General features: G+C 39.8%; 1 protein-coding gene across 9 annotated transcripts in view; it reads right to left on the bottom strand.

Moving 5' to 3' along the window:
* Window positions 1–23414, bottom strand: part of AMBRA1 (autophagy and beclin 1 regulator 1) — a 182743-nt gene that overhangs the window by 109987 nt on the left and 49342 nt on the right. For 7 of the 9 annotated variants that reach the window (XM_037838594.1, XM_037838595.1, XM_037838593.1 and 4 more), the window contains 2 exons: window positions 12134–12220; window positions 7841–8017 (listed from right to left, as the gene is read on the bottom strand). In XM_037838594.1, coding sequence (XP_037694522.1) covers window positions 7841–8017; window positions 12134–12220 — 264 coding nt within the window. The remainder of the gene's footprint in view (window positions 1–7840; window positions 8018–12133; window positions 12221–23414) is intronic. The other 2 variants (XM_037838597.1, XM_037838601.1) reach the window with 1 other exon arrangement.

Here is a 23414-nt window from a genome sequence, read left to right as displayed (position 1 = left end):
AATTTATCACAAGCTTCTTTTCATTGTTATTAATTCCTAAAAAAAATCCAACTTCTTTCTGATTCAGTTTCTTACTCCATTACAAAAAGGAGGGGAGGGAGGTTGCTAAACAGGGCCAGAGATAGTGGCTTTACAATATTTAGAGATTATTGGAGGATATATAGAAAAATAAGAATGAGACCAGCTACTTCAGACATATAGCAACACACAAATAAGATGCTGTCTATGGGAAAAAAGAAAACGGGGGGACAACAGCCTACAACGAAACCAGTTCAAACATTTACTGACCACAAAAAACCTTGAAAATAGGAATGGTTAAGGTGGCAAAGGCCAGACTGCCCAACAAAAGGACAAGTTAGGCAAGAGGAGAGAAAAAGGCCCTGGGTTTTAGTACTGGAATGCACTACTCCCAGACAAATGGCACAGCTCTGAATAAACTAGAGCTGCAAAGGCCAACTAGGGGTCCTCAAGATTTCATAGTCTAGAAAAAAGGGAGAATTAAGAGATAAGAAGTTGAGATGGGGAATCAAAATTCAACGCATAGGATATTTGGGAGGTGTACAAACAAAGGGAGAGTGGTACGAGTCCCAAGAAAAAAGCAAAGAAATTAAAAATACTTAAGATAATGCCATTCCCTTTAATGCTTATACAAAGTCAACATACATCAAGGCTCCATGAGATGAAGAAGGCAAAATAAATTATACGAGTGGATTGAAAGATATTTGTCAGATAGACAGTGGAAGAAAGGCAAATCCAAAAGACAATTAACTTAGGAATAGAGGGTGCTAAATACTGGGGCCTAACCTAACATAGCCCATGACCTTTTCAAGATGTCTTAAAAAACAAAAAGCAAAAAAACAGTGAAGGCCAGAATAAACAAATATGCTGGTACTGTTCCTCTATCACAGGAGGATTTTTTCTCACCAGAATACCTTCCAGGGAAATACCAGAGAAATCCTCATCAATTTCATCAGCCAGACGCTGCCGTTAAGCCAGCAGGATAGGAGCTGGCTGGGTTATTAATGGGTTATTAATGGCTTTCCCAGTTGTTGAACTCTGTGCTTCTGTGATTAACTCTCCGAGGGGTATTTTGGAAAGGGAGGGGGGAAAAAGTGAGATTTTACAGGGAAAAAAAAACACCCTTCAAACAATCAAGCATCTAAGACAAGTGCTGAATACAAGAAGATGCATCTCTGGAGCACAGGAAAAACACAGCAGTGACTCTTTTGCTAAATACGCAGGATTAATTCCTTCAGAAAGAGGTTGTAATTTAAAGAAATGAAAAATATACCTGAAGACTGATGTCTGAGTCCTGACCAGACAGGTTGTCATTGCTCCTCAGTGACAAATGGCTCTAACGCAGCCCTTTATAAATGACGCTCTTGCACTAAGAAGCTCAAAAACCCATTGTCCTTTGACAGCACATAGCTGATTTTGCTGTAAATCAAACTATTAAAAAATTCACTTGCTTCCCTATGCTTCTCTCTTTCTATTAAATCTCCAGATAAGAGAAGGCCTGGTTGGTATGCCTGTCCCTGGAAGGCACGGTGATCTGGGCCAAGTCCCTTCCTTACTTGTGCACTGTTAGTTGGAAACTGAGGCCCCAGTTTCTCCTTCCAAGGAGCATGCTCATGTGCAAGGGATTAGATTTCTGAGAGGAAGGAGCATTCTCAGCTGATACCATAAATATGGAATACCTAATAACAGGTCTCCTGGAACTGCAGCTTTTCTCCAAGGAACAGTAATATAAAAGATGATTTGAGATAATTACCATTTATAAGTTTCTCTCCTCTCTTATTCTACCTTTAAATTGTGTCTGAATACATAATGCAAATCCATATCCTTATTGTGCATTTTATGTTAAAATGCATACATACATATACGTATATATGTATATAAGTGGTTATGTCCTTTTTTTTTTCTGGCTATTCAATTCTTTCCATCTGTTTTTTCCCATTCTCAGCTCAAGCAAAATCCAGACATGTTCCATTTTCTCTCTTCTGCATTCCCCATAATAAATATTCATATGCATTTTATTTGCCCATAAAAAGTACTAATCCTAAAGTTGCCAAACAATATTATATACTTCTAAACAACAGGCTCAAAATCCTTGGATAAAGAGCTAGAATTCAGATAGGCATGCATAAATCTTAAATATATTGGGGTGCTACAGCTTTCATATACCCTATACCTTAGGAATTTTCTTTACTTTCAGATTTTAATTATTCTACCTCTGCTGAGTACAAGGCAAAAGGAGCTCATTCCCCAGGAATATTCAGAAACAGGCCCCACTCTTAGAAAACACTAAGGCATTTTACACTCAATACCTAAAATTCAGTCCTCTTAAGTCCTCACTATACTATATCCACTGCTTCCTTACTGGTTTGCCTGTACCCATACACTTGCCACTTTAGATCAAGCTAACCAAGGCTGTCTGAGTTAGCTACCTGAAATGCAGACTGAATTACGGCTGTTCCTAGATAAAAATAAAGTCCCAAGTTCTCAGTCAGGCATTCTAAGTCCTCCACAGTTCAGGCCCCAAATGCCTTTCCAGTCTTCTCTCTCATGTAATAAACACCCCATAGCTTTACCCACAGATCTACTCAGGGTCTCTGAATAAACCCCGTAAATCTCCTATCTCTGGGCTTTTTTCAAGCTATTTCCTTGTCTAGAATCTCCCTCCCTACCTCTACCCTCCATATCAATTCATCTATCAAAGTCCTATGCAGTCTTTAACACCCAGCTTAAATCCATGAAACTCGCACATCGCCCCAAATATGCTCTCCCTTCATACAATAATACTGTTTTAGTATGTTAGTGGTACCTCTATCACAACCCTTATTATAGTCTGTCTTTTTAGAAACGTATGCAGATTATCTGATGATGTTATTCCACAGCTTAAAACCCTTTAATGACTCCCTCTCACTTATGGAATAAATTTCACCTCCTTTGCAAGGCACACAAGACTCTTCAAGATTTGACCCCAGTCTAATTCTCAGGTCTCATCTCCTGCCATATATCTTACAGTTTACAGTCAACAGGGCAATTCCCAAAACACCCCATGCTGTTTCATGTTCCTATGACTGTGAATTTATTTGCTTTTCCCCTAAGTATACCTAGAGACAGCCCCTTATATTTTAAGACTTCTTATTTTCCTTTTTTACAAGGTGATCTTGTAAAATCAATCAACCACTACAAAAACCAAGTGAAATTATTTTAGATTCTCAGGTAAAGAGGAAGCAAACAGTTTCTCATCTACTCCCACTTTAAGAAGTAATTCTGTACAGCACAGTCACTCAATAAATGTAGTTGGCCAGCTGATTCCTGAATGCTGTAGCAGGTTCTACTCTGTAAAGAGAATAAGTTTACAGTGTCTTTCCTTACAATTTCTCTTGCACTTCTAAAATATTAAAGAGTCCATGGTCTGTAAGTCAAACGGAAGAGACAAAGCCGACCACACTTGAAAATGAAGTAAGCCAATACCCCACTCCAAAGATTTCAGATGGCAATAGCTACCCTTCCCTTTCTGGTTACAAGTCATGTATTTGTTATTGGAGACTGGAAATTCCAGGAAGAGAAGAGAGAGCAGGAACAAGTACTACCAAGGACATGCGGCTTCACTCTGCTGGAATTTCTACCATAGAGAACTTGAAAGCAAGTATGAGGCTCACAAAGTTATCAGAATTTCACCTGTAGACAGATCATGATAGGAGTAGTATGACCTGGTTTCTAATATTTTATTTGCCTTTGGCTCAACTAAATTTCCATTATATCAAAAGGACAGATGAAGAATTATCAAATTGTGAACTAAGGGCACATAACCTCCCCTAAGCCACACCTAATCAGATGGTAGAGCTGACGATGGGACTTGAGGCAACAGCCTTCAGACCTCTCCTCAGCTACATCATATACTAAGAAGACTTTTAATGACTTCTTTGCTAAAGGATGTCTTGTTGTACACACCTGTACATGTGTATGTGCTATTGCTAGAACATACCATGCCAAACTAAGGAATTAGAACCGACCTCTGGCGCAGAGAAATGTCTGTCATCTAACTGCAACTAAATATTTTTGCATATTTGGTCACAATATGAATTTCTGGATAAAGGGGTCCCAAATACGACCAGGCAAATTGTAAGAGTTAAGAAAATAAAATGTAATAGGCCTAAGGTTACTTCAATTCAAGGCTAAAAGACTAGAATTCTCACTAAGATGTTTTCCCCAGGCAAAAATCAAAAGTATGGTGTCTAAACTGGTAATGAAGAACTTGTTCTGTTCTGTGCTAGCAACAATTTTCAAGAAGTTGAATATAATTACTCAGTGGATGGTATGTGTGGTAGATATTTTTGTAGCTGATCTAACCCAAAGCTCCTCTATTTCTGACTATCATTAGCAAGGACTTTGTTCAGGGTATTCTTCACCCAGGAAGGCAAAGCAGCTACAGAAAAAGCCCCTCTCAGTGAGGCAGGAGCATGATCTGGGGATGATTTGGGATTATAACTGCATTTAGAATAACTGATAAAATGAGGAAGGGGGGAAATAATATTCATAAAGGCACACATACCACCTCTTTTGCAGGCCCCAGCAACTCTCCTCTAGGTATGAGAATGATATCTGCTGGGACACAGCACTTAACCTGGATTACATAAAGCCTTCCTCTCTTTTTCCAAAGAGATGGTGAAAATGAAAATAAAGTTATCTTTATGCTTATTTGCCATCTATATTTAACAGGTGATCTGGATTCAAAGTAGCCAGACAGCAATGTCAAGGGCAGCCACACCCTCACCCTGCTTGTGAACATGTTTATGCAAAGACGCTGCTGAGGTCTCTATCCTGTTTGTGCATTTTTATAAACACAGGGACCCTGTAGTCTCAATCCTTGTCACAAAGATGTGCCTGGGAAGATGTTCATTAATCCAGACCACAAAAAAAACACAACATTTAACTGGATGCTGACCAATCTCCAATCTCCTAGAGATAAATCTTTGTAAGTTCCACAGCAAGCTTATGGAAGGGCTCAAATATGCAGGACAATAAAAGCCAGACACTAAATATGCTTTTTCTGTAATCTTAGACACATCCGTGATTTGGTCAAGTCTCAGTATCCTCATTCAGAGAAATACCACAATGGAACAAATAAATACCTCACTGGTAGTTATTTGGATCAACAAGATGTAAAAATAGGTTTACATTAATTATTTATGCATATAAATGTTTTGTAAGCTATAAATTAGCAAGCATTTGAAAAATATTATTATACCTGATACCTTTCATTTAATGAAAGGGTAAAAGAAAAGACCCCCCAAAATGGGATCTGCGTAAAGGCTCCTTTGGTTTTCTGGGAACCCTACACAACTGGTTGGGAAGAGTCAGAGAATGGCTGAATGACCTGTGAGTTAGCACATGGGAAGAGGGTGAAAGGTTGAAGTGGGGTAGCAAAGGCAGGGGCACGATGTGCTGTGAAGGTGAGGAAACCCACTAGAACAGTCTCTCTTAATGGCTCCTTAACTGCTAGGAGGATTCTAGGCCACACTTGGTTACCAGCTTCTCTGCATCTGAAAGTCCTGTGAATTGTGACTATACAAGCTTCTAACTTCTACTCATTAAAGCTAAGGAAAGAATTAGGGCACAGAAATTAAAATGGACTGGTACAATCCATGTTTCCTCACTATCTCTCTCCTCAGAGACCATAGAAATTAAGAGGAGCAACCACAAGCAGCACGCCATATACAGTGGGGGGAGGGGGGAGGGAAAGAGACAGAAAGAATGAACAGACTATAAATCAGTATCAACCAGCCAGTAACATCCTTCACCAGAAGACCTGGACTACTAATGCTGAGGTGACTAATCCATAGCCGCTATTAAAAACAAGATTACAGCCTGCATCACCCCCAAAAAAGAAAGGAAAACATCCAGGAGACAGAATTTAAGAGAGGCAATAGAGAAACTGGCCCATTGTTATTAACCAGGGAGCAATACAAGACCCCTAGTAGAAACATGGTGTGCCAGAGTATGGAAAGTGAAGAAGGAAATGTAAACTCAGGTTGTGCTGAAGCCAGGGGGAAGGTGAGAGCACAGGTGGGCTGTGGGGAGGACAAGGAGGAGGCAGTCTGACACAGGAGAATTGAGGGGGAAGGAAGGGGAAAGGGAGGAGGTGGTAGCAGAAGAAAGAGAAGGTAAGATGAGAACAGAACATTTTAAAGTAACCCAGAACTCCATTGTGAAGGACAAGTCACGAGGCAAGATACAGCTCAAAGGCACGAGCCCCACATTTTACCACTGCAATGAGATAATACAGCTTTCCAAGCATGCATGGAGGGCTAAGCAATCTACAGCACTGACTCCCAGAGCTCCACAGGACTGCTCAAAGAAAGTCACCCAGGCTTTTTCAGCAGCACTAAGTGCCAGCAGCTTCAGCATGTGTTTAAACTGCTTCCTTTAAAAGACCCTGGTGCTGGGAGAATCATATCTACAGGAGAACATATTTCGCTACAGGTGTCTGTCTGGCTAAGGAAATGGAGTCTCTGTTCCCTTCACTGCCAGTAAGTATGTGCATCCCCCTTCCCCTAGAGTGGACAGAAGGGTAAATGCCAAGGGTCAGGGAGTAGCTGGGCTCTCCTCACATAGTTTGTGAGAAAGGACCACCACTCCTGCTCCCTTGGCCACGCCACAGCTGCTTCAGGACACCCCTGCATTTCTTTCACATTTACATCTTAAACAAATAAACGTCCCTTTTAGTCTTCCTTTTGCTTCTAAGTAGGTAATAGCTGGTATATTGAATGACAGCACCAGGAAGGCAAGTTGGTACAAAGGTTGTTATCATCTCCTTAGTCCTCTCTGACAAAGACCTTTCTCTAACACATCTGCTTGAGATTTTGCATGCCATTTGTTACAAGATGGCTCCTGAGGAACTATCCATTCCATTCAAAGAAGTGGAAGAAGCTGAGAGTGGCAAGAACCCTTAAGACCTAAAACCTGACCAAGCTATATCAAGAAGGAAAATGACTGTTGGGCCACTCTATTCTAATACTGCCAGCAAAAGCAAAGGGGGAGGGAGGGTGTTCTAAACATAGAAATCAAAACAAGAGCCAAATGTCCAATCTGATACAAACCAGGAAAGGTCAGGAGCAGCAAGACAGAGAAGGCCAAACCCAGCACTAAGGTTATGGAGCTTGAATTCTGGAGCCTGGAGTTGATCCTGCTCTTTTAGCTTACTGCTCCCCCCTCCACCTTTACTGAAAAAGGCCAGGAGAAGCAAGGAATCACTTCTCCACCCACAGTATTAATGTGACAGGCAACTTTCAAAGGCTCTTTTGGGAGGTGGGGAAGGTGGAAGATTGAGAAGTTTAGGCAGGGGAATAGGACCTCAAAGAATCAGTCTGATCAAGGGTACTAAGATAGAGAATCCTCCTCCTGGAAAAATCTGAGTATTTTCTCTATTGTTAATCTCCATACCTACTACGCTTAAGAGAAAAAACACCAACCCTCTTGCCTATTTGAGGTTTTGAAGATAGCCAAGGAGAAGCATTACAGTCTCTGTACATGTAAAAGGGAAATAAAAATGTTGCCTAAAGGGCATGCAGCCATCTTTTACTCTGGCAAGGGACCCAATGGGCTGTGTCTTCCCACAGGCTCCAGTGAATCAGCAATGCAACTGCCAGAGATGGGAGTGCCCTGGGCATTTTAACCTTTTGTTCCTCATCCTATCTTATTACTCATAAATAATAACTTAAGGGTCTGAAACAAGAATGTTAACCCTTGCTGCTCAGACAGCAGCCAACTTGGAAGGACTCAAAGCATGGGGAGGAGAGGGAAGAGAGCAAGCTGAGTATGTACTTACTCAAAGTCCTCAAATTCCAAGTCGGTTCCCTCTACTGATGGACCCTGGTTGTCTGAGGAAGAGGAGGTGGAAGAACGGAGACGGTTCTGTTGGTAGCGCATGGAGCGCTGGCGAATACTGTCTCTCCGCGAGAGATACTGGATCATCCTCTGAGCGTAGTATGCAGCAGGAGATAATCTGAGAGACAGAGATGGACAAACACAAACTAGCACTAATGTGAGGAATTCTGTGAAAGACAGTAAATCCAGCTCTCCCATGGCATCTGCCTGCTGAAACAAACTCCGGAGACATGAAAAATAAATGGCATTTAACTCACCAGGAGGCTTGTACTGCAGAATATATTTATGAAACTATCACCAGTGTTTCTGTTCGGAGAGAAGACTAATAGGCCTTTTAATCAGTCATCATTTGATGGAAAGCTACCCCCTCCCAAGAGGATAGCACTGGACCTTTATTTTTAGCTTCTTAAGGGGTCCTTTTCAGTTTCTCAGAGTGCCCTTTATATAGACTCACAACTTTTCTTTAGTCATCAGTCATATTCAAAATGTAAGAAAGGAGAGAGACGTTAGCATTCATCTAGAGATCATCTATTCTTTCATTTCATGGATGAGAAAACAGGCCAGGAGATGGTAAACCTTAGATGATTAAAGAAGGTATCTATAGGCATCATCTTCGCCAGAACTTCTTTTTTCTCCAACAAATATCCATAGCTCCAGATTTGTCCTGTCTTCTTAAAATTATCTTTTTGAACCTCTTACTGCTCCCTTATTGATTATTCATAAACATTTGTAACAGCAGAAATATACAGTATGGAGATGGAGTAAAAAAATATATTTGGGAGAACAGAAAGTCTAACAGAAAAAAAGAGAGGTTTTTCTATTTCTTAAAATTAGAGCATCAGAGGCTACATCAAAATAGAAAGTAATAGTCATTCATTTTCTTCTCCTTTCCTATGGTTACTCTTAGCAAATAGTTTGGACCTCTACTCTTCAAACTATGACTTTAGTATCTTGATACTCCACGAAAACTTTCAGTGTCCCATACAGTTCTCCACATTTCCTTCTTTCTCAAATTTTCCTCCACTTCTCACAACACTGCTATATAATTTGAAGCTGCGACAAAGAAGTTGAGAGAGGACTATTAATAGAAAAATGTCTTACAGATAACATTAAAGTGGAGTACTAAGAAATTTCCAGACTTCAAACCTGTCTGAGGCACACATCTGAACTCACTAATTCCACTGGGAATTTTATCCTACAGAAACACACAAGGATACAAAGATACATGTAAGGAGGAAGTTCATTTGCAACATTTTAGCACTAGCAAAAAAAACTGGGAAAAGACTCAAGTGACCAATCAACAGATTAAATGAATTATATCCATACAAAGAAACACTATGTAACAATTAAAAAACAAAAAATAAAGTAGTTCTATATTCTCACAAGGAGAGCCCTCTAAAATGAAAATTTAAGTGGCAGAATAACTGAAAAATGGTATGTATATACTAATATGTATAAAAAATATATATATTTTTATAACTAGGGAAAAAACTAAAAGGAGAACGAGCAATCCTAATGATTATTGGGGACCTTTATTCTTTATATATTTCTATAATGTTTGAATATAAAAGGAAAAAAAGACATGTATCTTTCATTATTTTATTTAAAATAGAACTCTGGAAAAATTGAGAATGAAAACAGCAGTAGTCCTATCCAAATGGTATGGAAAGTATTTACAAACATCTTGCAGCCTGACTTTTTCATACTCCTGGATAGTCTCTGGACAAATCCTCAGTAAGTCCACTTTCCCACGCCAAAGACCATGTAGTCAACTGCTGTAGGAACTGAGGCCAACCTTGGAAATGTCTGTCATCAGAGGTGCTGTCCATCTGGCCAATCATCAAATAGAATTCTCAAGTAGGCTGACTGACAACCTTTGGAACTCAAAAGTCTGTGTTACAGATGCTGCATTTGGCATCACTGAATCCAGATTATCTTTGATTAGCAGATAGGCATGGGTTATACAGGTGCCTTGGCCAAGATAATCAGAGTACAAGAACTATTTCTTAAAAGCCTGAACTGGTGGAACTTAAATTATCCCTTTGGACCCCTGTTCACATTCATTTTGTAAGGATGAATCACAGAATCTCTAATTTTTAACAGACAGAAGTCAGTACTCTTGAGTTATTCCTATAACTATCAAGTACACAGAAATCTTCCAGCAGAAATCAAGTGATTGTTGGTTAAATTTTCCAGTCAATCAGTCTGGAAAAGAATGTAACAGAAGAAAAGTTTCAAGAGGGGAATGAAGATCATTTCTGGAGAACTGATTCTGAAAAAGGACCATAAGAGTACCTTCATTCCTTAGTATATAGTCTACCCTAACTAATGGAAAAATTATAATATGGTAGAAGTAACAAAATAACGTTGAGAGGATGATAACAAAGATTGCCCTTTGATGTAGGGATACAATTTCAGCACTTAGTAACCAAAAATATTTAACTGCCCTAGGACAGGAATTTCTTAGGCTATGAAACTATACATCAGTGGTAAAAAAGGATTCCTGGCACAATTATTAAATACCAGTACATTCTAGACTCATCCTTTTAGGTGTCCAGACAGAAGGAAGCTCAGGTTTTGAATACCGAGGAGATATATCTCACAAAAGTTTTGACCTATACATATTGTGTGCTGTGACATCTAAGAGGAAAAAGAAATTAACCAACCAGTAATGAGGCAACAGCCATCCTTTTATTCAGGGGCTTGGATAATCTATCAGACAACCTCAAAGTGTTCCAGGTGAAAATTTTAAATATTTAAATAAACCCTCAAGTGTTCTTCAAAGAACAGTTTCCCCTCCAAAAACCTATTTTGTGTTCAAAGGGGAAATGTAAGAATACCAACACCACAAAGTATGGACATTTTCTGTGATAACGAGATCAGAGTAGGAATAAGTAACAGACTTATTATGTGAAGGGAAGCCAAATAAGGATCTCAATCTTTAAGAATCACTGTTGAACTCTGACAGGTCAAAAATTCTGAGGATAACACTCCCATTGCTACTCTAAAAGAAACTGTTCTATAGCAAGAAGTTCTCTACCACAGTGATTCAAAATATTTGCTTTGTGTGAAAAATTTCCTTCCCTCATTTAGGGTTCACAACTTTCAAATAATATTATCTTTGTGCTACCCATTTTAAAGTCATCAATTCCTATGTTCAACTCTGATCCTTGGGTTTGCCATGACTGGAAACTGGAAAAGGAAGTAGGAGGATAATGGGGAATCTTTTCACTAGTATCTCAGAGTGTTCAGTATCGTGACATAACTGTGGCAACAACAAAATCATTTAATATCAATGGAATCATCATGACCTAAAGATTTTTCCCAGTGGATCTGAAATTCTTAATCTAAAGCAAAGCTTTTTTAGCTTTATCTGACCATATTGCTAACTTGCTAACCCCACCATGGTAAATTCCTCTTTTCTTTTGGCAAAGCCTCCCAACGTGCTCTATTTAGTATTGCTTAAATGAGGTACAGGTTACCCCTTTTTTAGATCACTAACAGAATCAGTAAATATAATTGTGGCAACCCCAAGGGGCCACTCTCTACAAATAAACATTATAAATCACTATGACACCTATCCTTTGTCCTCAGTTACCCATATGAGGAAAGGGTGGGCCTTGGACTCATCTATTTTTTTTTTTTTAATCTCTTCAAGAACTTTTCAAACGTCTTCCACCCAGTGTAAAAGCAAGCACTTTAATAAAATGCCAATTTGTTTTATTCAGTTACTCTTTCTTCAGTCATCTTGTCCTTCAAGTAGTCTACCAAAATTCAACATCTGAATGAGCTTCACTTCTGTCCTACGATTTTCTAAATTCCTTCTCAAATGACAGCATAGTTTTTTTGGGAGGGAGGGGTGAGTAATTTTCCTATAAACAAAAAATGTTTCCCTTTTGACTGTCCATCTAAATGGCAACAGCCTCTTTGATCTGCAGAAAAGGAATACCCTGTGACTCTGCCTGTGGTCTCCTCAGGTCCCTCCTCTAATTGCCCCACCTGCAGAAATGAGCTCCAAGGACAAGAGCTTGTGTCATAACCACCTGTCACCAGAGGTTATTCTATTCACTTACCTGCAACTTCCCAACCACCTGAAACACCTGTCTCAAAACCGTAACTGAGGAGGAGAAGAGCACCAGGACCAGAGAGGCACGGAATGGAACTTCCGACAGCATGGCAACCCCAAGGGCCGCCCCTCCCCCCCACCTAGTGCCACTTCTCACTTTGGCCTTACCTCGCTGGGTCTGGGTAAATTGGGTGCTCTCTGGATCCTGCTCCATCATAACGGGATAATGAAATGAGGGAAGACTCCAGCAGCCTCCTAGCAGAGATTAAAAAAATGGCAATAATCCCTGTCAATTACCAACTCAGAGAGGTCATTCAGAAGGAAAAATGTGGGGAAGAGATAAATAACTTCCCCCTATGCAGCCACCTGACACCTGTTATCTGAGATCACACCCTTCCTGCAAGCTAAGTAATTAGACACATAAATAAATAAAGTGCTATAGAGCTTCCAGACTGGATATGGCCACTGTATTATGCTGAAAACTGCTCTTCAGTGAGAAATGAACAAGCGTTTCAGAGACATGATCTTATTTCTACCTGTAATACCTCCAGTAGACAAATAGGAAGTTGGGATCAACACAAGAGGGAAAAGGGGGGCATACATGGAGATTATGTTGGAGTGCCAACATTTATTTTGGTAGTCAGTTCTTCCATGTCATCATAATCCATAATCCTCTTATTGTCTCACACCCTTTTTGTGAGAAAAAGTATTTTTGGGCTCTCTTAACAACTGACAAAAATCTTTAATTATATAATCTAACTCAATCATAAATTTAAATTATTATATGTGATACACATAAATTTTATTGAGCCCTTTTTTTTTGGTGCCAGACAATATATTAAACACTTTGAGTGTATTTCTTTATTTAAACCTCATCACAACCTGGAAAAACAGGTATTGCTAAACATCCACAGAACACCGGGCCTAGGAGAAGTTAAGCACGTTGTCCTGTGGCAAATAACTATTAAAGGACAGCACCAGGACTCAGTGAAGGTCTGTCCTAAGTCCAAATTTCTTCAAACTACATGCTATACTGCAGGAACTGACAAGCTCAGGAAGGTAACAAGTCCATATATCCACTGTAAATGATGGAGAATGCCATGCAGGAGGGCATGAGTCCCATCACTCAGCTTCAGCCAACTGTTACCAAGCTAGAATGTGGGCTCAGTATTGCTGGCTCATCATATATATATATATAAAAGCCATAAATCTGGATTTTTGGATATCTCATTGCTGAAGTTTAGCTAAAACACTTTTTTTTTTGTTTTCGTACAAGGGCCAGTTAAGACTTATCTGATAAACATGGCCCAGAGACCCCAGTTTGCCATGTCTGTTACACTCACGCTTCAAAAAAAAAAAAAAAATGGGTTTCAGAAACAAATGTATATCTTTCCTCTCTGGCAGCATCCTGCCTTGCTCTCCCAAGGAACAGGTCTCTAGCTCCCAGCCAGACTCTTCTTAAAAGCAGAGATGCAGGATAAAGACAGCGGCTATCAATCTTTCCCCATTGAGTTAAATTCAATTCACTGTTACTAAAGCCAGCTGGCTTTAGGCGTAATCATGCGCAGTCACTTTATCCCAGTAAGCGGCCCACCACAGCATTTCCCCTAACAGCCTGGAGGAGAGAGAGCAGAAGCCCTACCAACCTGGCTGGTGCCCTTTCCTGTTGAGGACAACCAGCTATTAAATGATGTTTTCTATCTAGACAAGGCCTATAACCCCCACACTTAGACACTTGAAATAGTCCTACATTTGGAGAGAGAATACAATGTAACCAATGAGGAAGAGAAGAAAACAGTAAAATAACATCTTCTCCTTGTTTGAAAACCTGACTCTTCAATGATATCTATGTTTATAGAAGCAGAAATGCTGTATTTCATCAATTCTAAGATACTTTTTTGTCTCATAATTTAACGTGTCTGAAACTGGGATGCATCTTACAATTATGTGACACAGTTTAATTGGCAAGATTTTTTTTCTTTCACAGTGGCAAACAAATTAATGGCATGTCTTTGAGTCTTTGAAATACAACATATTTGTGAGACTAGGGGTAGTGAAAGGTACTGGAGAAAAAAGAAGAGTGAAATTTTGAGAAGAATATCTATTCAGGATATTTATGCCATCTTATAAAGTACTTATTCATTACTAATAAACTAGTTCTATAAGAACTGGGTGGAGGTTGAAGAATGGAAGCAAGATTTGGGAGCAGCTGACTGCTTTGGAATACCTAGAAACTTGTCTTATTCCTAAGTATTCTCAGGGCAGTCCTTAAAACACTGAGCCCTGACTTATCCTCCAAATGGCTGCTTAGAAAGCAGAGTCTCTTTGGCAAGGAGCATCCTCTGGAGTAACCAAAATATATTCTTCTTAAGTACTTCTGTATGGAAAATAATCCTGGTAAGTTAGGAGGCAAACATTACCCCCTATGATGCCAAGGAAGTGACAGTATTCAAAGAATTCTTTGGGAAGCTGCAAAGAAGTTTCATGAACTGGAAGAGTCTGGATTAGATAACTTCAATTTTAATGATGCCATTGTATAATCCTACAAAGTACTTCCCACCCTGACTTCCTGTCTCAATTAGGAAGCTTTCCTTAAATCAGAGTAGAGCCAAAATAAGCTTTGTCTCTGAAAGTCCCTGATGAGGTTCTTTTGGAACATGCATCCCCTATGCCTACTTACTACAGAGTCTGTTGGCACCATTTGTTCCCCAGGCAATACAGTGGGGCTGGCAAGCCCTATATATATATACAGCATTTTAACTGCTAATACACAAAATCAGGGTGTATTCAATATGAATACACCCCATGCCCCACATCACTGATGAAACATAAGTTCTCTACAATTATAGCACAAGTAATATCTGGAGCAGTAAAATAGACTTCTCTAATTGGTGTTGAATAAATAAAGAACTAGAGTTACTAGACAAGTACACATCACCACCACTTCTTTGGAACCTCAAAGAATTAGAGTTAGCATCTTGCAAAGAGCTGTCAACAGGGAACTAGCACAAGAAAATGGAATGAGAGGCAGCTGTGCACCTTCTGCTTTGGCTACCACAAATTTAAACTGACTCAATTATCCATCATGTGCCCACCCTGATCAAGATGGCAGAGTGAGATGCTTCAGGGCTCTGTCCCTTCACTGAAGCTTCAAACAACTAGTAAAAACTGGCAGGAACATCTTTCTCAAAGGCCTCAAAAACAGTTAAAGGACTGCAGTAACAGGGCAAGTGCCGAATCAAGAAAAAGGCTACTTAAAAGTGATAGAATCTTGTGTCAACCACGCTGGCCACTTCCCCACCAATCACTGCTAAGCATGTGTTCCCAGTGCAGACTCCTGGCCCCAGTTCTGAAGGAAGTATGTACACATACTGGGAGCATATATGTCTGGCCTAATCTGTCTGGTGGTGGTCTGAGGGACTCACCATCCCAGAACTTGCCCTGTGTGCAGAAGGCAGTTCACAGAGCTCCTACATATAGACTCTGTGGGAAAACATTCAAGTGGCTGCCTGGGGCAAGGGATTGCTAGCTGTAGGACATACTGGGCAGTACCCCAGTGAGGGAACTGTTTTCTAGGGAAGAGGGGAGATTAATATCCGTGTAAATGGAGCAATTCCTAGGGTCCCATGTGCTTGCCAAAGAAAAGAAAAGGCAAGGAAAGAAAGGATCAGGACAGCCCTATGCTTTAACTTGGAGCTATTCTCTAAACTCATTGCATGGAAAAGCTCTGAAGGACAGTGCTGGCAGTGGTCAATCTGCAAAGTCTGGGAAAGGTGTTTTCTCTTTTTCCTCCTTAAAAAAAAAATTTTTTTTTTAAAGTTTTGGTTACCATCTGGCATTCATGAAAAGCTGGCATAACTCTAGCTGGATACAAGCGTAAGGAACAGACACCTTGGAGTCTAAATTTCAGCAGTAACACATAAAATACAACAGGTCCAGTGAGACCAGAGGGGGAGATATTTGTTCAGTGCAGGATGTATATTTTCTAAACAATTTAATTTGTACAGTAGTTTGTTCAAACACCATACTTACATTGAACTTTGAATAGGGAGTGGTATCTGGTAGGTTTGTATAGGTTGGCGTGAAATAGCGACATATCTCAAAGTAATCTGGGCAGAGAATAAAAATATATATGCAGGGTCCCCCTGAGGAGCTGGGGGAAAATGAGGAAGTGTTGGACCTCCTCACATGGATTGTTGCTGATGTTCTCACAAATATTGAGGACCTCCTGTGTGGTATATCGAGCCTTCTATCTTGGCGCTTGCCCTTATGAAGCTAGTTACTGCAAAGGAGAAACTAAACCTGCTTATAATTGTGCCTAAGAGTCTCCCCCTGAGTACCTCTTTGTTGCTCAGATGTGGCCCTCTCTCTCTAGCTAACCCAACTCAGCAGGTGAACTCGCTGCCCTCCCCTCTACGTGGGACCTGACTCCCAGTGGTGTAAATCTCCCTGGCAATGCAGGATATGACTCCTGGGGATGAATCTGGATCCGGCATCATGGGATTGATAACATCTTCTTGACTAAAAGGGGGATGCGAAATGAAACGAAATAAAGTTGCAGTGGCTGAGAGATTCCAAATGGAGTCAAGAGGTCACTCTGGTGGGCATTCTCATGCACTATGTAGATAACCCTCTTTAAGGTTCTAGTGTGTTGGAATAGCTAGAGGTAAATACCTGAAATTATCAAACTCCAATCCAGTGGCTTTGACTCTTGAAGACGACTGTATAACAACATAGCTTATTAGGGGTGATGGTGTGATTGTGAAAGCCTTGAGGATCATACTCCCTTTATCCAGTGTATGGATGGATGAGCAGAAAAATGGGGACAAAAACTAAATGAAAAAATAGGGGGATGGGGGGGATGATTTGGGTGTTCTTGTTTACTTTTATTTTTTATTCTTATTTTTATTCTTTCTGGTATAAGGAAAATGTTCAGCAATGGACTGGGGCGATGAATGCACAACTATATGATGGTACTGTGAACAGCTGATTGTACACCATGGATGATTGTATGGTATGTGAATATGTCTCAATAAAACTGATTTTAAAAACAAACAAACAAACAAACAAAAAACAGTATGTCCAGATTTCAAGAAAACATTACAAAATACAAGAAACATACAAAGAAACCAGGAAATGACGGCCTGGGCAAAGGAGATTAAAGCATTAGAAACCATCAATGAGGAGGACCACACTTGGGACATACCAGATAAAGACATTTAAAAAAAGGTCCTAAATAAGCTCAAAGAGCTAGAGGAGAACATGGATAAAGAACTAAGGAACACAAACAGAATATCGATAGAGAGATGGAAATTATGAAAAGGAACCAAAGAGAGCTGAAGATCATAGTAGCAGAAATTAAAAATTCTCTTGAGTTCAGTAGCAGATTGGAGCCAGCAGAAGAAAGAATCAATGAACCTGAAAGTAAGACAATTGAAGTCATCCAGTCTGAGGAGCAGAAAGAATAAAGGAAAGTGAACAGAACCTGAGGAACCTGTGGGACACCATCAAGCATTCCAATATACACATTGTGGGAGTCCCAGAAGAAGAAAAAGAGTAAGGGGCATAGAGAATATTCAAAGAAATAATGGCTGAAAACTTCCTAATTTTAATGAAAGACATATGAATACGCACATCCAAGATACTCAACAAAATCCTAACAGGATAAACCCAAATATATCCAAACTGAGACATGTTATTGTTATAATCAAACTGTTGAATGCCAAGGATAAAGAGAGAATTCTGAAGGCCACAAAAGAGAAGAGCTCTGTGACCTATACTGATAAGGCAAGCCTGCTTAGAAGCTAAGATGCCACTGGTGTTCCCTTCCTAAAGTGCAATTTCCTAGCGTGGTTTTGTTGTCTGGTAACATCTGCTAATTCAATTCAGAAGAACCAAACCCAAACTAATAACATCCATTTGCCTAGGAAATGAAATCCAAACTCCACTGCTTGGCATCTAAAGCCAATCCAGTTTTGCATTCCTTTTAGATACACTATATGCTCTAGTCCAGTGGTTTTCAAACTTTTTGGTCTCAGGATCTACTTTTAACACTCTTAAAAATTACTGCGGATTCCAAAAAGCTTTTATTTATATGAATATTATCTATCAATATTTACCATATTTGCAATTAAAACTGAGAATTTTTAAATACACAAGCACACATGCCATTAGCCATCAGAGTGACAACTTCATTTTACATCATGTAGCCTCAAGAAAACTCCACTGTACTTTTGTGAAAAAGGCAAAGAATGTCTCAGCACTATTATAAAAATAATTTTGACTTTCAGGATCCTAGACCACACTTTGAGAACTATTGCTCTCGCTAAACTAAAAACTACCTTCACTACCCCACCTGTGCATTCAGCTTGGTCATTTCTTTCTGGAGTGTTATTCTTCCCCATTTCTACCTGTAAAAATCCTTCAAAGCTCAAATACCTGACTCTTTAACCAGAAGTTTACTCTCTTTTGCCAAATATCCCATAGTATTTTGTACCTCTCTTAGAGGCCTTCTCCCAAGCCACCTGGGACTGCAGTTACTTGTAAGTTTGTCTTGTCTCTGCCACTGCACTATAAGTTACATGAAAGCAGGTAATGAGTCCAAGGCATCCTTCTATTGCCATTGAAACTCACGTGCTAATTAACATGTAATAGAAGATAAATACATGTCTAAGTGAATGAATCAGCAGGCCTAACTAGACTTGGAAGAATAAGGAAGAGTATATCTGATTTTCCATCACTGACCCTGATCTTCAGACAAGGTTTTAGATGTCCAAAAACTCACACTAAAATTCCTTAAGGAAGAAGGTTTTTAGAAACTGCTTACCTCACCCTTCATCCTTCTGGTGACTTAAGCGTCTCAGGTTAAAGTGCTGACATAGTTGTCCTGATAAATGCAGTGCAGCCTAATCCCTGGGAAGCTTATTAAATCATCAAATCAGAGGCTGGCTACTTGTCTAAGGAGCTACCACTGATGTTCCTGGGCTGTGTACTGCCAAAACAGACCTCACAGGGGAAAAGGAAAATGTTTTCAGGGGAATGAAGGGGCAGGAGGCCAAAGAAACTTGGATACACTGTTGCTTTCTTCATTTTTGAATCTTGCTCTGCAAACCGCAGATCTCTGCCTTGGCACATGCCTGGGCCTAGAGATGACAAGCCCTTATTCTTTGTAAAAAATTAATTGTGTGTTCTGAAACGACACCTCTATTATGATTTTGAAATTGACATCTCTGCTTTAAAGCAGAGGCATCCAAGCCTCCCCGTTTCACACACTGGCAATTATCATTTTAGTTATCCAACGACAGGCACTCATGTGATCGCTGCAGGGCCCCCTGGTTCTACGAATACATTTACAGCACATGGTGCAGTTGACAGCAGAGCCTGGCAGGCAATTCCTGCCCCTGCTTTGGGATGGACCAAGGCAAGGTGGCACTGCTAAAAGGCTAACCTCAAGAAAAAACAGACATATTACCAGTAGAGCTCATGGACCTATGGTATGGATAGGTCTTATTTTACCATCATCAAGCATAAATAATGCATGGAGCTCAAAATAGTGCCTTTCACCAGAAAAGCTTAAAATCATTTTTACAAAACATTAGTGTACTCCTCAATGCCTCTGTACAGTGAGCAATAGACGGTAAAACATCAGAGGACAACATAACACAGACAGAAAAAGGAAAGAGGCTGGAAACAGAATTTATACATGGTGTGCCAATCATGAATCTAGCCACATGAAACAGTGTTACTTGAAAAGCCTGCAAGATCCCTCTGGGAATATCTGACCCTTTGTTGTTTGATGGGTGATTATTTTTAACACAATTGTAAAGCGGTTGGTTGGCACCCTACTTAGATCTTGTATACCCTCAACACATACTTAGATCTTGTATACCCTCAACACATTACGCTTTTTAGATCTTTTTAGTTCTTTTCAGATCTTGTATACCCTCAACACATTACGCTTTTTAGATCTTTTTAGATCTTTGAGATCTTTTTAGATCTTTTTAGATCTTATATACCCTCAACACATTAAGCTTTTTAGATCTTGTATACCCTCAACACATTACGCTTTTCGTCAGCATCTAAGCTTAAAGGCCCAAGCTGATGTACACAGACATCTGTATCCAAATCCATCTCCTATGGGAGATTTGCTCACAGATCACAGACCTTTCCAAAAAAAAAAACAAAAAACAAAACACAAAAAAACTAGGAATTGAGACCCAAAGGCTCTTAATCAGAGGATAAGTAGGAGCACGCTCTGTGAAGCATTATAAAACTGAGACTATAACCCAAGATTATGAATTGATAGTGCTGGGGCAGATCTGTGAAAAAAAGTTCCACAGCTAGTTCTGAAACCTACAAGCACATGTGTCCCCACAAAGCAGCTGAGATACACAGGTTTGGACTTTTATTAAGAGACAGTACCTCCTATATCTTGGTGGGTTTTCCCCCAAAAAATCAAGAAAAGATTTGCAGAATTCAATAATCCTGAATTCTCAGCCACTTTTATTCAGAATAACAGACAAATCCTTAAAAGTCTACCTCTAGGCCCACTAATTCTGCAAAGAACATATTGGTAGAATCCTCTACTTACTGCCTCAATACCAGCAAACCTGTACACTTCTTTTTTGTAAAAAGATGACTTTTTACATTCACAGTCCTGACCTGAAGTTTTTAAAACCCTTGACTAAGGCCATTCCTTACGAAATGGCAGGCTCTCGGCCCTGGTATACTGCAAACACTGTGCTCTATAATGTGAAGTAAAACCTGAGGGCTAACATCAAGAAAGAAAAGAGAATTTGCAAATAAAGCCTAACAATAGAATAAGGGAAAAGGAATGCAGAGTGGACTGGGGCATTTATTAACCAGAGGCAAAAAGGCAGCATTCCTGGCTTATGTCTGTTCAAGTAATGAGGTTTCTGCAGTCTAAAGAAATAGACAAGAGGGCAGAGACTCCAGCTGGGCTTCCAAACAACGCACTGCCCTCAGGCTCTTGAGCTAACACAAAGCTCAGAGTACAATCACTTTTCTTACATCTTGGGTTCATTCTGAACTGCTTCTTTTAGTGACATTTGATTTTCACTGATCTGCCTCTGGGGGTATAATACTTGACCTTCCAACCTGATCCTCGCTGCAGCAACCACTCTGATTCCTTTTGGATTCAGCATTCAACTCCAATTCAACAATTTCTCCATTACCCTCTGTCTAGACAACATGAAATTGTCATAAATGATGCTTAAAGTACAATTAGTAAAAGAAACTGCAATTTCCATTCTCCTCCCTCAGTTCTCTAAAGAATTGCACATTAATGTCCTCCGGCATGTCAATCAATAATACCCTGATAGAGACTTAACTCTGCAGAGCCTGGAAGCCACTTTATTTCCAGCTTGCTAAATATTATGCACTACTCCTCTCTATTATAATTAGAAGATGTAAACTGCCTTCTTTTCACGAGCACTAATGGCTATATAATCTCAGAGATCTGAATGCCTGCTGAATTGATACCTGTGTAAAAAGATCCTTACAAACACCACTTTATCCAGCTGTGTTTTATTTAGGGGAATCACAGACAAAAGCAAAAAGATAAGGCAAAAGAGGAGAGGGGCACAGAAAGAAAGGCACTGACTCAAAACCATTAGAACTAGGCAAAACTATTATAACCAAAAAGAATAAGATGGTCATTCCATCTTATTCTTTTTAAAATTAAAAAAAAAAAAAGCAAGATCAAAGGGCAGCAAATCATGAAATAATTTATCAGTGGTTTTCAGTGGAGGGGTGGGGGTTAGGGGGGTACATGGGCAGTGCTATGGGCATCTAGTGGGATAGAAGCCAGGGATGCTTCTAAATATCCTAAAATGCACAGGACAGCTTCCCACAACAAAGAATTATATGCCCCTAAATGTCAACTGTACCGCTGTTGAGAAAACCTCTACTATATTTTAATGGTCTGAGACTAGTCAAAAGAAACTCTAAATAACTAAAGTACAAGGCAAGTGTATGTATGTGTATGTTATGTGCTTGAGCTATAGAATCAGAAAGACTACGTTTAAATTCCATCTTGTGTCACTTACTAGCCAAATGACCTTGGGCACGTCCATTATTCTCAGCTTCGACATTTGTGGGGAAATCCCTATTTCACAAGATTGTTATGATTAAGTAAGAACAAATGTAAAGTAGCCAGCACACAGTCTAATAAATAGGCATTATTTTTTTCTTCCTTGGATCATAACTCCCAAACTGTCTCCACAGTACATGATGCCTTCTGGCCACCCAAGTCACTAGAATTAAAAAGGTGGTTTGTCAGAAAGACATATGTTGTAAAAGCACAAACATGAGCACCTGAGCCCTGAGAGTCATAAGTGCTCCACCCAAGAAACCAACAAGAGCAGTCACCCATCCACGTGTCCATCCACTGATTCAAACTACAAATATTTATTGAATGCCTACTACTGGGTATATATTAGTATATAAAATAGGCATGGTCCCTGTAGTAGCTAGTCTCCAAGATGGAACCCAAAGAACCTTATTTCCTGGTATTCTAGCCCTTGTGTGGACCCCTCCCATACAAGTTGGTCTGTGACTTGTTTTAATCAAGAGAATATGGCAAGCAGTGCCAGTTCCAGGCCTAGCCTTTAAGAGGACTGACAGCTTCCATTTCCCCCCCTCTTGGAACACTCACTTTCAGAAGCTCTAAGTTCCTATGTATGAAGTCTGGCTACATTGCGGGAGAGAGGAGTCCCTAAGACTACATGGAGACAGAGAGAGGTCCAGCTGTCCCAACTGAGCTTCCAGATAACTCTTGAGAGAGACTTCAAGCAAGACCAGTAGAATAACTTCCCAAGTTCTTGACCCCAAAAAAACAAAAGATTATAAAATTGTTGTTTTAAGTCACCAAGTTTTGTTGTGTAGTCTGTAGATGAATGAAATAGTTCATGAACTTGCAGGGCTTTCAATCTAGTCACAATAACAGTATTAGAACTAAATCCACGAAGTTAGCTTACAGCCCTAAAGTAATCACATCTGTACTCAGGCACCTTGGCTATAAAAACAAAACAAAACAAAACACCCCACAAGACATTTGAAAACAGACCTTAAGCAATAAAATTCAGTGCATGCTTGTTCACTGTGACAAAAGCTTGAGGTGCCTGCTATGGGTCAGAAAGATCAATGTCAATTTACCACCTATTCCACCTACTCCAATCAGACTCCCCACCTTTCTGAAACACACTTCTGCCCTGGATATCTATTTCTCAAGGTGGAAAGTGGCCCTAGAATTTGGGAAATTAAGGCTGTTAGTGCTTCCTCTGTCATCAAGGGCTTGGATAAATTTCTTATGCACAAACCACTAGAACAGAGTGCAGGAAAAATGAGGATATCTCATTCCTTTGCTATATATCAAACTACTTTCTGTATTATTGAACTTTCTAATATAGAACCTCATTGTCTCCTGCTG

This window comes from Choloepus didactylus, chromosome 6 (assembly GCF_015220235.1).
Source record: "Choloepus didactylus isolate mChoDid1 chromosome 6, mChoDid1.pri, whole genome shotgun sequence".
NCBI lineage: Eukaryota > Metazoa > Chordata > Mammalia > Pilosa > Megalonychidae > Choloepus > Choloepus didactylus.
Note: the sequence above shows the minus strand (reverse complement) of the source record. Positions and strands in the feature narration are given on the sequence as shown.